General features: G+C 38.0%; 1 protein-coding gene across 1 annotated transcript; it reads right to left on the reverse strand.

Moving 5' to 3' along the window:
* Positions 1-6149: 6149 nt before the first annotated feature.
* Positions 6150-13366, reverse strand: rx1 (retinal homeobox gene 1). Its single transcript, XM_016555831.1, has 4 exons — positions 12926-13366; positions 11561-11929; positions 8757-9007; positions 6150-8261 (listed from the first exon to the last, which is right to left on the reverse strand). The coding sequence occupies exons 2-4, from the start codon at positions 11853-11855 to the stop codon at positions 7815-7817; spliced, it is 993 nt and encodes a 330-aa protein (XP_016411317.1). The 5' UTR covers positions 11856-11929; positions 12926-13366; the 3' UTR covers positions 6150-7814.
* Between the last annotated feature and the right edge of the window lie 1159 nt (positions 13367-14525).

A 14525-nucleotide genomic window follows, 5' to 3' on the forward strand; every position in this document is an offset into this window, starting at 1 on the left:
ATGTCACAAAGCGGCTCATTGGAATATCATTACAAAGAATTCCCGCCTACAGAAATTCGAATGGTTGGGGGGGGGGGGGGGGCGCGGGTGTGGTTAGAACGCTTGGTTGAGTGAGTGCATCAGACGAGACGAAATCGAGCCGTTTGTGCCAGGCTGGGGAGAAAGGTATTTTAATAATGTAAATTATGTGAAAATTAATGCGTTTTTCGAACCACCAAGCATGAGAGCATGTTCTAGTACACCCCCAAAACAAAATCAAGACTTTGTAAAAGAGCATAATAGGACCCCTTTAACCAAGGAAAATCGTGTTCTTCATAAGGAATTGGTGAAGTGGGAGCAGGATTATCCTTCGCTTTTATTTCAGATTCCGTGGTCAGATATGAATAAATATGTAATTCCTAATAAAGTCAAATAAATGTACTTTAAAGTAATACATAGATATTATCCATGTAATGATTTTATTAGTAGGCTAGGCTAAGTTTAAAGAACCGTTCTCGCCCTTATGCTGTTTTTGCAAAGAGGAGTTTTTCAGTTGTAATTACCAAACTATTTTGGTCCCAAGTTTCTTTGTTTCTTTTTGAAATGTTTTACAAGTCTGTCACTATAACTGATATAATGGTCTTGTTTATGGATTGTAATACTGGTCTATTAGAAAAGGACAATATAATTAAAATTCTTGTTTTATTTGGGAAATATCACATACACAAAGCAAAATGTATGTTAACTGTACCAAATGGTAGACTATTTTCCATTGATTTAAAGATTTTTTTATGATTCTCTAACTTCAGTACAGAACAATCGTAAAGCTGTTAAGACATCTCAACTACTGAAGAGGATACTTGATGTATTAGATATATAGTTGAGCTTTGATGGAAAATGTGGAAATTTTGGTGTACTGTTTTATAGACTCATGTATTTTGTACGACTTGTATTCCCCTATTGTTATTTCAAATAATAATAATAATAATAAAAAAAATAAAAAACCGCTGCAGATGATGCCTTATTCTGGCTTTGTAAGTAATTTTATCATAAGTTATGTTTCGTCCTATAATGCAAATGACCTAAATTCTTAAAGGGGTGGTTCAGTGGTTTTTTTCTAGGCTTGATTGTGTTCATGGGGTGCAGTCTAACATGTGTTAATGCTTAAAAAAATGCATAATTTTCACATAATTTACCTTTATTCCACACCGCTCTGTCCCTTCTCTGAGAAACGGGCTGATCTTTTCTTTCTTTTATGAAGCCCCTCCCTCAGAAATAGGTGATGGGCTCTGATTGGTTAGCTAGCCCAGTGTGTTGTGATTGGCTAAACCACGTCTAGTGCGTGTTTTAGCCAATAAACGTCCCGCCCCTCACCTCAGCGGCATGTGCTCCGGTTGTAAACAGCGGCGTTGTTAATATTGCTTATCAGTTTGAGCCCGATTGAGACACAGAGGATATTATTGAAGGTGCTTTAGAACACTGATTTTGAAACTTGTGAATCCATTAGAATCTTTAGAAGACAGAATCATGATTCATATATTAATATATTTTTACGTGCACCTCTAGTTTTCTCTTCCTCTTCTCTAAAGCAGTGCAGCATGGACTCGCCCCTTTTGCTGCCTCTTCCCGGGGGCGGGGTTTATCAGGGTTTGTGATGTCATGAACCCGGGAAGTAACTCGTTGTAGTCCCTACCAGCCGTTTTTGTAGGCATTAAACTGCCAGAATTTTAAAAGACAATATCTCTGTTTGCATTGCATTTGCAACTTTCAGCTTCATAACTTTGCAGATATTGTTTATGCTCAAACAGCAACATTACACACTAACGTTAAAAATGTGAAATCACAATCAACCACCCCTTTAAGCTAAATGTGTATACATACTTTAACAGAAACTGCAGATGGCTCTACAAAATTAGGTCAGTCTATCAGCGCACTGGACACACTGAAAAACTCTTCACTTTTGGAATGATTTCACATGTAATCTTGTTATATATGAATACGGCATATATTCTGCTTTTAGCAGCGGGTGTTTCCAGTAGTATCTGGAGCCTTTCTCTCATGCAGATTACATCTGTAACTAGATTACAGGCACACTGGTGCTGATTGATTCACCCAGATGTGTTTGTGTGAGTAATAGAGAGACCGGTCACCCTTTTTACACCAATATTTGTAAAAAAAGGGTTATATAGTGGGGCATGTTGTCGCACAGTATGGGAAATATAAAATATCATCTACAAAAAGCCACTTTTCACAACACATCTGTTTTTGAATTATGAATGAATTATGGATGATTTAATGGCAAAATTTAAGGAGTAAAACAAACATAATTGATGAATCCGCAAAATAGAGAGGCATAAAATTTTGCCCAATAGAAATGATAAAAATTGTACCGTGTGCTTGTACTAGCAATTAATTAAAAACAAAATAATTTGTGCAGTTTATAAATTAAAATGTATAAATTATATTACCTACACATAGCATATAATGTGACAACTTGCACCAACATGACATTTCCAAATTAATCCTTTCTTTGTAGTTCAAAGTTCTTATAAAAAAAGTGCAAAGTAGAATTTCTGATTATAAATCATAGAAGCTACACAATAAAAAGTTCCATAGCTATTATATAACTTATTTAAAAATACCTTTAAAGTCATTCTAGAGCACAGAAGAAGTGCCCTAACTGAAGAATCACCCATATATGTTAAAATGTCTCTAAATGTTTAATTTCCAACTGTCCTACTAATCATCAGCACTCCACATGTTTACAAAGGATGACAAAAAACCCTTTTCACTTCCACTGATGAGAAGAATACTGGCGCCAGGCCTCAAATCCAGCCCATCACCTCCCACCCATTCTCCATGACCTCTAATTATGTCATGCGAAAAGAGCCGTGTCCCATTGAAAACCTCGCTTAATCAAACCCAATTAATTCCGCTCGCTTCCCGTATTATCCCCTTCGAGGAACGCGTCATCCCCATCAGCCTGTTAACTTCAGCCTGCGCCGTGTCGAGGGAGCAAAATAATAGATTATGCAATTAATGTAGTCGTTAGAGACTTAATTGTTCTTAATGAATACAGTAACTCTGTGGGGGTGTCCTGTGATTCAGAGCGTCCTCGATCACCACACGATCACTCAGCAAAATATCCTGTTTTACGTTGTGTTTTCATGTTATAGCTCACAGGGATCACAAATAATTATCACCACATTTGTCATTGCTGATATTAGATGATATTATGACCATTTTACATCTAGTTCATCAAACTGAAGTCATGAAAGCACGTCCAGGCCAAATTTCACCACAAAATTAAACTGAAATCCAATAGAATACAAATGGGATTCACATTATATCAAATTACTGTATACAGTAATTATACAATATTTTTATTAGTATTTAAACATTACCTTAAGTTAAAGACAGCACAATAAATACATCCCTAATACATAAATACAATAATATATTAGTATTATATGAATTATATAACATTGTATAATTTTAATATTAATAGTTAATGATATATCACTGGGTTTTTTTCCACATTACAGTAATGAGACATATTTTGGCATTATGATAAAAATAATATTTAATAATTAAATATTTAATATTTAATTGGTGTAACAAACAGTCTCAATTTTCTTAACGCAAGTATTCTACAGTACTTTTAAGCTCTACTTTAGAAAAAGATGCTGTCCAATATTAATACCCAGTACCAATACTCTGACCGTTATATTCTACATCTATAATCACAGTGTGTATATATTCATGTTTTAATGTCCATATTCGTATTCATTCTGATTCATTCCTATAGTAGATTACATGGTAAACATTATATGCATCAGTACGGTGACTTTGAAAATGAGAAGCGCAGAGGAAATCATCTTAGTAGCTGAGGTCACGGATTAACCCTTGGTTTATGTATCTTGATGTGTGACTAAAGGAATTTGTGGAATATTTTTTCCAGTCAGTTCATGATGAGACATTTTTAGCAGATGATCTTGAGAAAAACTTTATGCCTTCATACAATTTTGAAAGTTTCAGTCCTGGATGACATGTTGCCTGGAGAGTTTTAAGCTTTACTTTAAAGGTGACATATTATGCCCCTTTTTACAATATGTAATATAAGTCTCTGGTGTCCCCAGAATGTGTCTGTGATGTTTCAGCAAAACACAACAGTGTTATTAAAGCATCTAACCTACAAAAAAAAGAAAAACCTGTGAACCGAACGTGAGATTATAAAATGGACCTCAAACACAACAGACTGACCCACATTCAAAGCATGAGAGTGGAAAAACAGCATATTTCCCTCAGCCTGGCGAACAAAGCTTTTCGCAGTGGTTGAACTGCTGCTTTCCCATGATTCCTTTGTGCCAGTCCAGCTGAACGCATGCCTACCTACAACCCAGCCGCCCGTCTGCCAAGATGTGCAGCGGTCAGTGGCTGTTCGATCTCGGCCTGGCCACTAATCCTCACACTGAACTCATCCTGGCCTGCGGGAAAAAGCTCTAATTGGGGGATTTTCTCCATCATTAACCTTGATGAGCAGCCTTCCCACCCTCCGTTCCCATCCGCGCAATCGCTAATACTTCCTACCTTGATCACTGCAAAGTTCAGCCACAGTACTAATATGTTTTTCTATGTATAGCGTTTACAACAGCAAAACAGATGGTAAGGACTGTATATTCCCACAATTCCAATGTCTAATTCAACCTGTTTTCACTAAAAACTGATTTTAACATTAGCATTACTACACAAGTGTTCAGAATGATCGTGTGGTTATAGGGTTAATTAGTTTTAGCACATTACTATGTGGTTCCTAGGACATTGCTGTGTGGTAGCAGAAAGTTTATGTAGCATGTTGCTACAATATGTGATTTTAGTTTGTTATTGGTGGTTGCCAAGGTGTTGCTATGCAGCTAAAGTGTTCATTATGGTTTTTAGCATGTTGCTATGCGGTTGCTAGGTTGTTCTAAGTTTTAACACATGATTCTTACGATGTGGCTATGGGTTATCGTAGAGCTTTTGTAGTATGTTGCTGCAATATGTGATTTTTATGTTGTTCATGTGGTTGGCAAGGTGTTGCTATGCAGTAGTTAAAGTGTTCAATATGGTTTTAGCATGTTGCTATGCTGTTGCCAGGGTGTTCTAAGTTAGTTTTGCACATTTCTACATTGTTCTTGGGACATTTCAATGTGATAGCAGAGTGTTTTTTTTTTGTTTGTTTTTAGAACTACAGTATGTGGTTCTAGGTCGTTCTTGATGGTTCTTAAGGTGTTGATATGACAGTTGGGGAAAGTTACTTTTAAAAGTAATGCATTACAATATTGCATTATTCCATAAATATGTGACTAATTGCGTTACTTAGTTACTTTTTATGGAAAGTAACGCATTACGTTACTTGTGTGTTACTTTTTGTCATCTGGGTTGGGCTTGCTTATTTTATAAGTTATATTTTTAGATACTATAAAGGCCCTTTCACACCAAAAGTGAAATTAATAAGACTCAGGTTAAAGGAAGTGCCTCTATCTCTGCACCTCACTCCCGATTTCTCTCAACATAGGGTCAGGAGAGGTGTCTGTGAATAAATGGGAATATGAAGTAACTTGCGTTACTTATTTGAAAAAGTAACTCAGATTTTTTTTGTGTGTGTACATTTAAAAGTAATGCAATACTTTACTAGTAACTTGAAAAAAAGTAATCTGATTACATAACTCATGTTACTTGTAATGCGTTACCCCCAACGCTGGTTGCTATGGATTAGAAAATGTGTTTGGAGTGATTTATATCAAGTTGCTATGCGGTTGCTATGGTGTGGTGGGTGGTTGCTTACTATCTTCCCCTTGGCTTCTGACCCTCCTTAAAGTCTATGGAATTTTTGTCTGTTTATTTCTCCCTCTAAATTTACATGAAAGTATAAATGTAAAATCCGGTCCGCAAGTCCACACCTTCTGCACTTTGGTAATCATCATATGAAACAGTACAACACGAAAGAACCCACGTTCACACCCCTTTGCTCTTTTCCCAGCACATGTTTTTTTGGGGCCCCAGATGGCCCCCGTAGTGTCCCATCTGTCTGAGAGCATTGCTCACACATCATGAATACAGCCGAGCACCAGGCACTCTGAACATGTGCCTGAACAGCAGCGTCAGGAGGCAATTAGAGAACAGTGGACCCTGGGGCCAATGCCCCCTCCCGGGCCAGGCTGATTGACTGGAACCTTATCTTCCTAACAGGCTGGCTCGGCGCCATGGGTCAAAAGAAACAGAGACAGGAGGGGGTTATGAAATAGACAGTATTTCCTATAGTTCAACCAGAGACATAGACTTCCAAACAATCTTCCCAGGAATGGATGAGTCAACGGAAAATCTCTGAGAAACTAGATTTGTTTATTCTTAAGAATGTTTGTGGACATTCATTTCTCTGCTTGATTCAAAGGTAATCGTGAAAACGTCTAGGACACATTACAAACATGAGAACCACATTTGTATTTTTGGACAAAAAACATCATACGCACATACACTCATTTTAATTACTCATGATTGTCATATTGCTGTCTAACATTGGCTTTGCAATTATTCAAACTGTGCAAGTCATCTAAACATAGATTCAGATTGTAAACTAACATTTGGCCCAAAGAGCCTCATAATAGAACTGTGGGAAGCAACATTAAACAAAAAACAACTGGCTTATACAGTGTAATCAACTGTATGTGTTCATAACATCTACAAATTCTTCATCCTTGACATCCTATACAGCTAATCTTAAAACATTATTAGTAAGCATAGTTCGTTCAAATGAATAATTCAATCAACCTGAAAGTTTAATACCTTTCCTGACAGGAATCAATATCTAGCTGTCCAGAACGTTATTAGTCAAACACAACTACACATGATTTATTGCTACAAAAACTCTGGCAACACGAACTGAGTGAGTTTCCTTTCGAAAGTAAGCAGCGAATCCCACTTGCGTGTTTGTGGGACATGACATTGGTCCTTTGAAGCCAGGTCTGTTTTGATGGTTAATTATTCTCGGAGTCATCATAAAATGAGACTTAAAGCACAATGATGGTGTTTTATCTAAAAAAAAACTTCTGATTTTGATTGGTGTCTTAAAGTGACAGTCTCTGACAGTCTTTCCCTCTAAAGAAGCTGAAACAAAAAGATCAGACTTTGATCAACTGGCCCAAACAAAGGGGGAGTCATGAAGGGGTGATGGCATAGTTTCCCCTTCTGCACGTACAGGAGATGGGTCTGCCAATAAGCATTTGCCTCTAATGAACACTGAGGCGTGCAAACTTTTCCCCCAAAACCAATCATTTCTGTCCCTTGTCCTTGCCTTTGTGATCAAAAAGAGGGGTTTTGATAAAATCAGCTGCCTGTGTAAGAGGTCTTTTCTAACCGCTGATCATATTTATCTTTTGTTTCAACCCAAAACATCTGGACCAGGAGGAAGTGTAAATTTGCAGACAGAGGTTATGTGATGCAAAACATGCCCTCATATTCACATTTCAGTAACTCTGGTTTTAGAAACCACTCCAAAACCAATTAAACCTATTAGGACAGTGAAAGACATAAAAAACATGCCAATGTGTGCATTACAAATACATATATGAAACAGATTTTTTTTTTCTTCAACAGTTGCTTGGAAGGTTTTTTTTTACATCCAGTTGCAAAAAAATTAATAAATGGCACACAACTCATTTAGCGCCTACATTTCGCTGGCCCAACTTTTTCTGACCTGGAGAATAAGATAACCATCCAATACAAGAAACATGGTTCTTGTGTAGCCTTCAGTACCAATTAGTAACCAAGAAAGCTAAAGAGAGATGTACCCTGTCTTAGCACATGGGTTGCCAGGTTTTGTCCATGGACTGGATGTGTTCCTTAGCTTTCATCCTCAGTGCGGAAATGCTTGAACTGCGCTGATCTACGTCCTCCAGAGGGTATTTGTCAGTGAAGGGAGGAGGGCATTGGTATGGAGGTGGCGCCATGGGCTGCATGCTTTGGGCCATGGGTTGGGGTGGGCTAAGGAAACCGTGATTGGCATAGCCCACTTGTAGTCCTTGTGTAGGACCCATGAACCCTGGGATGCTGTGCACTGGAGTGGCACTGCATAGAGGGGAGGGCAGCCAAGGGTCAAGGGGCAGCGAGTTGTTCATGGGGCCCATGGTGGGGTGCATTGGTGGGCGGTTGAAGGAGAGCATGGGGGAGTCATGGAGCTTCATAGTGCTGGCGTCTATTTTTTCCTGTCGCCTCCATTTGGCTCTGCGATTCTGGAACCAAACCTGGGCAAACACAGATACTTTAAATAATCAATCTGGTATGGCAATCCTAAGCCAGTAAGATGGTGTTTCACAAAAAGCATCTGTGCTATCAAACTACTTGTTTCCCAAACTTACTGGGAAACAACCAAAGTTGCGATTTAGGTCATGGATGATGTTTAGAAACCCTACTGAAAAGACCAGCTGAGATCAGCATGAATGCTGGTTAGTGCTGCTTGGTCTTTTCGATGAAGCTGCTTGAACAAGGTGGTCTTGCAGAATAAGTTGGGTCTTGTTTAAGGTGGTCAACTAATGTGGCCTTGCTGGTTAAGAAGTTTAAGCAAGCTGGTTTCAGCAATTGGTTGAGCAACCAGGTGAGGAGAAACCAGAACTCCAGCACAGTAGGAATCAGCATACCAGTTCCCGAAACACAACGTACACTGGAGAGTGGTTTTATCAACACGGTATGATCTCCTCTGAAACTGATACTTTTAATTTCACAAAGAGATTGAAACACACCTGCACTCGAACCTCAGGGAGGTTGACTTTCATGGCCAGCTCCTCTCGGCTGTAAACATCAGGGTAGTGGGACTTCTCGAAGGCTCGCTCAAGCTTGTGGAGCTGGTACGTAGTGAAGGTTGTGCGGTTGCGGCGGTGCTTTTTCTTGGGTTGCTCCCCATCGGCCAAGTCCGGAGACTTGCTGTCACTCTCAATGGACTTCCGCAGATCGCCCAACTCCCCGTCACACTTGTTGGAGAATATATCAGCATCTAAAGCCACAGGTGACATAACGTGACAAGTTATAAAGACATAACTTGAGAGTCCACATTAGACAGACTTTAACATGATGTTTCAACAGAATTGAGCTATGAACATACTGCAAAATTGCAATCCCACTGGAGCAACCTGGGGTTAAGAGTCATATTCAAGGAAACAAAGTTCTTTTGGAATTGAACAAGCAACCTTGCTTATTACCAGTCCTGAATCTTGACCACAAACACCACACAAGCATTTCACATTGAAGTAAAATTAAGTAGATGACTAATATGATCTACGGATGGTAAATACGGACTGCATGTAATTCATTATTGATATGGTATTTGTAAAACTGAGATTCTAATCCCATAATACTCCTGGACAAAATCTCTTGTAATAAACAGGCTTGGACTAGAGCAGTTTTATTGTCACTGATGGCAGGCATGGCTTTCACTGAGGGTTTCCCATCCCATAATCCAAGCAGAAACAGATGTAGCCTGTTAATTCCCCTGATGGTTTCCCCGTAGAGCAGGCCCTAATCTACCTAAGGGCTTCGTTTGATTCTACCTCATGTCCTCAACATAAGGTTATGTTTCTAGGAAAAGCTTTAGCTTGGTGAACTGGAGAGACCTACTGGCAGTTAACAAGCTAATTCAGTTAATTCCAGTAAAATACTGGTCATCAGGGCAAGTGGATTTGTGTACTGCACTCACAAGATGAGTTGACATACTCTTTAAGTTGGTGCTGTCCAATTGTAAACGAGCTCAGAACACATGCTGACTGAACAAGTGAACATTAACAATAGCTGCAATGTTATGTACATGCAAGCCAAATAGCTGATAACATTCAATTGGGGATAGTATCGTGAAGCCCAACAAGTAGAGCATGATGCAAAATCACAGGATGGAATCGGCAGACCATTTTTCACATTTTCAGTGCTGAAAATCTACAGAAATCAGCAAAAACTATTTAAAAATGTTAAATGTGTTACACATCGATAATAGCACTAGACTTTTATCTGTTAGCTTTTTTTAATTGGTAATAAAATGCTGCAGGTTCTACTAGTAACTGAAATGCTGCAGGTTCAATCCCAGATAAGATCAACCAATGAACTGGACTGTGAAGTGAACCCTTATCATTACTGTGTCCTTGAGGACACTTAACTGCATATTTAAGCTTCCTGGGGTGACTGTCCTTGCAATCAGCACATGGTAAGTTTGGGAGAAGTGTATGCTAATGAACATAGACTTTCTGACTGCCTGAATACACTTCTTCATAGTGGAAATAAAATGCATAATATCTCAATTTAGGTTTGTTAGAATAGCTAACACTTCTTAAAACACTGATTACAAGAAAACTAAGCAAGAAAACACCTCACTTTGGCGACATTAGAAGTAAAGGGTTTAATGATCAGGCAGGAACAAGCTTTCTGGGTTAGCGGAGCTAGCATCATTAACACGCAATAGACTGAACTCACACAATCAAGGGTCAATCCTGGTTCAAGGATCAGCATACCGCCTGTCAGATTCAAGACAGCCCAATAAAAACGCTCAGACTTGCTGGCAACTCGCGTCAAATGAGAACAAGCGATCTCAAAGGTTTAACCATTCAAAAGGATCTTGTCCCGTCTGACTCAAAATAACAGACAAGTCAACTCTGGGTCATGCGAGAGATTCTCTCGTCACAGGACTAAGAAGCATAATGGATTATAAGTCCAATGGAGAAGAAAAATGGTGCAGAATGGAAAAATGATTATGTCGGCATGCACAATCTTGTCGGTTGTGCAATCTTGTTTAAGATAGGAGCAGATTATGGGAATTCCACAAGGGGATGAGAACCAGGGATGAGCCCCATTGCCCAATTATTTTCAGGTTTGAAAGGACCTTGTAAAGACATGAAAATGTGATCGATTTTCAATTTAGCCTGGCATATCGCCACTGCCAAAAAACATCCCATAAAAACAAGACCTTTTTATAATTGCAAGAGTTTCTCCTAAAAAAACAAGAAGATTGAATGCTCGACAAATGGATGTCCCAATTCTTGTCAACCAAAGTCTGAGACGTCAACCATTTCTCAAGATTCTTCCAAGACCAAATTATCTGAGCTATAATCCTAATGCATGTTAAACAATCTTCTACATTTTCACTAAGGAATTTTAGGTGAAACATCTGAGGCAACGTTGAAGTCAACAGCACAATGAAAGAACAACTTCTTAGCAAAACAGTCCTCCTTTAGGAGTGTCCATCTTTCTACAATCCAAAGCGTTAATGGAAACTACGGATGGCATGTTAACAGAATGCATCTAGGTGCTGTTGGCTTTGTAAGTTACGTAAAAGAAGCGTCATACTTTTGTTTAGGTCTCTTAAGGTGACGCTTGATGCTAATGCCTTGGCAAGTTGCCACTGTCACCTTAAAATCAACAGGAAGGCTCAGCATAAGAACTTGGTTTGTGTCGGTCTCTGGGTTTTAGTAACAGTTTGTCTTAATGTACTAAATAGCCATCCTACGAAGCTATTTTGGGAGTAATTGCAAGAAACACTTGACATTTGACCCATGAAGAAACTCACCGTGAAATGCAGGTTGCTCCGAAGCATCCCTGAGGGGTGGCAGGTGCCCGTAGGGTTGTACCCGCTGGTCCTGCTTCCCTGGATCTCCAAGACTTTCCCCTCCAACTTTGTGTGCTACCACATTGCCTCCAGGGTTGAGCAAAGGATCCTGGTCCTTGTTGAAGCCCAGGATGACATCTATGCTGTGGACACGAGTGCCCACCGCCGCGCCCCCCGCTTTGACCATCTCGTGGAAGTTACTGAGCGAAAGACAGCTGTCATCCACCATGTTCATGGTGTCCAGTGACAAATGCATTCGAATGCTGGGATGGGGCCGTACAACTGATAAAACCACTTGATCTGATGGAATCCAAAACGGACTGGTTTTACCTGGTTGGAGTCATCAAAGAGAGACTAAAATCAACAAGTGCATTAAATAATGTATTAGAAGCCAAGTTCTTCACATTTCAGGTCAAATTCTTCATTAATGTTAGTTTATTAGTGTCATTACCATGAATATTTATAGTTAGAATAAATAAGCTATTCCCCCAGGTATTAATGGTTTGGTTAAGCAAGTTTAGATAAGCTCTTCTACTTCTATTTTTACAGATAATATAAAAATGTAAACATACATACATATATATATATATATATATATATATATCATCCCAATTAATATAAGTAATTAATAAACATCCAAGCATATAATGACACAATCTTTTTTTAATACAATAAATGTTTGACACATCAAAATACTCAGAAAAAAATTCAGATTGATTTCTTCATTAACATGAGTTTATTAGTGTCTTAATGAGGTCTCATTTGCATTCATATTTATAGTTTAATAGGCTAAGGAGGTTCAAATAAGCTCTATTACTTACACTTTCTTTTTTATCTACTTTTAAAGATAATGTAAAAAAAAAAAAAAACAGTTTAAAGGCAAATCTATGCATAATTAATAAATATCACAGCATATAACAACACACAATATAATGTCTGCATTCTCAGAAAACCAGATTATCTAGGCATATGACATATAGACATTTATATTAACATAACATTTATATCTATAATATATTGATAATCTGACAAATGTGAAATTAATACATACATAATTCAGATTTAAATAACATCTAACCCTCAAAACTTAGTTTATATAGAAATGTTTTTAAATTGTTATTATATAACCATCTTATTTATTAAATGTTTATATTTATTATATCTACATGTACATGTATATAATAGCATATAGAAATATTATAGCAATTATATACATTTTAACATGTAATATCATGTATATTATCAAAACCCAAGAATGACATATAATTGAAGTGTGCTTTGGAAGAAAGTTTCCCCAGCACAGAGTGACCGCAGCATGGGACGTACCTCTGACACGAGATGCTCCGTGCTCTTTCTGTCTCCAGTCTGACCCGCATCCACCTGTTTCTCCCTGCAGCGGGTCACATGCGGGTGATGAGCACGCCTCCGTCTGCTACTGTACGCCCCGACTGACCTCAACTGCTCTCACTTTAAACGTGAAAACATACACGAATGCACAGTTCTCTAGTGGATTCCGCTGGACAGAGAGCTGGTGTGTGTTTGTGTGTGTGTCTCTTCAGAAGGGAAATAATAGCAGAGGATTACAGGAGCTCATTAATTGGGACTCTTCCCCCTTAAGAATGATTGACAGACGGTTTCTGCTCAAGTAATTGCTCTAAATGGAGCTTGAATACACCCCACAGGAGGGGGGTGACACTAATGAAGCCGTTTCTCCTTCCTCTTAGAAAATTCAATTGTTTTAGCGACAAAAGGATGAACTGAAAGTTTTCACAAAGATCTTTCACCGGAAAGCTGTTACTGACATAAATACATAAAAATGTCTACAAAGAGAAAGTGTTTTGCCTTGCAAATGATAGAGCCATTACTAAATAAACAAATATTCAATCTTATATAAGAAAAATTAGTAAATAAATTATAAATATATTTTTGCAGATTTATCATACATTTTTCTTATATATAATATTACATAAAATTATATGTATTTTAAATATTTGTACTTTTTAATATGCTAAATAAATGTATAATGTGATCAAATATTAATACAATTTACAATGATTATAAATAGTAAAAAATATATTAAATTTATATATTTGCGTATATTGACAAGATGACGCGTAGAGCACATGTTGGCGTGAACTGCACGCTTCACTGATGGTATTACAGTAAATACTCAATACTATCACCTGTGGAATAATTAGCCAAGTAATTAAAGCAAACGACACGAGCGCAGACCCTTTTAACAACTCATTAAAGAGTTAACCCAGGCAAACTCATGAGTGATCGGTGCTTATTAAGAGATATGACCTCGGAACAAGATTAACTCGCTCATGTTCAAATGAATCCATGTAAACGATCTTACTGCTTCCATTAACACGACTGTAGTAAATTACAACAGAGAACCTCAACATTATATATATATATATATATATCATATATATTTGTGTGTCAAATACAGTACAGACTATAATTTCTATTAAACATACAATAGAAACATTGATTTGATTAAGCATCTCTGGCTTTTAGACATTTATTGTCTCTTCTTGGTATGTTGGGCTCAATCTTTGGTAGAAGTCTACATCTTTGATGGGCTAATCAGCGACACCTCCAATGAAGCTAAAGACACTGAAAATTTACTCTGACCTCAGTGAAGTCTTAAGATACTTTGAAGAAGCTCACCTAATGTATTTGTTTAGGGTCAGTGTTAGTGTACAGAAGTGAGATGAGATATAAAGAGTAAAGAGATGGTCTGAAATTTTGGTTAATGGACTGCATGAAAGTATGTCTTCCAAACAACCTCTCGGATCTCATTGAAATCTACAATACCTTGGATCAGCCAAACGTTACAGCCAGTGCAAGTGGCCAAAACCAGCCAACACGAAAGACCTCCAGGAAAGATTGACTTTAACCATATGTTTGCCATGTTGCC

The sequence above is a fragment of the Sinocyclocheilus rhinocerous genome, unplaced genomic scaffold (genome assembly GCF_001515625.1).
Source record: "Sinocyclocheilus rhinocerous isolate Xijiao unplaced genomic scaffold, SAMN03320098_v1.1 scaffold1879, whole genome shotgun sequence".
Taxonomy (NCBI): domain Eukaryota; kingdom Metazoa; phylum Chordata; class Actinopteri; order Cypriniformes; family Cyprinidae; genus Sinocyclocheilus; species Sinocyclocheilus rhinocerous.

Excerpts from the sequence above, each read along its gene's own strand:
- rx1 (XM_016555831.1), bottom strand. The coding sequence starts at position 11,855 with ATGCATTTGTCACTGGACACCATGAACATGGTGGATGACAGCTGTCTT. Across the intron at positions 9,008-11,560 it reads GGAGCAACCTGCATTTCACG|ATGCTGATATATTCTCCAAC; the intron begins GTGAGTTTCTTC and ends CTGTGGCTTTAG. Across the intron at positions 8,262-8,756 it reads TCCCTGAGGTTCGAGTGCAG|GTTTGGTTCCAGAATCGCAG; the intron begins GTGTGTTTCAAT and ends GTGTTTGCCCAG.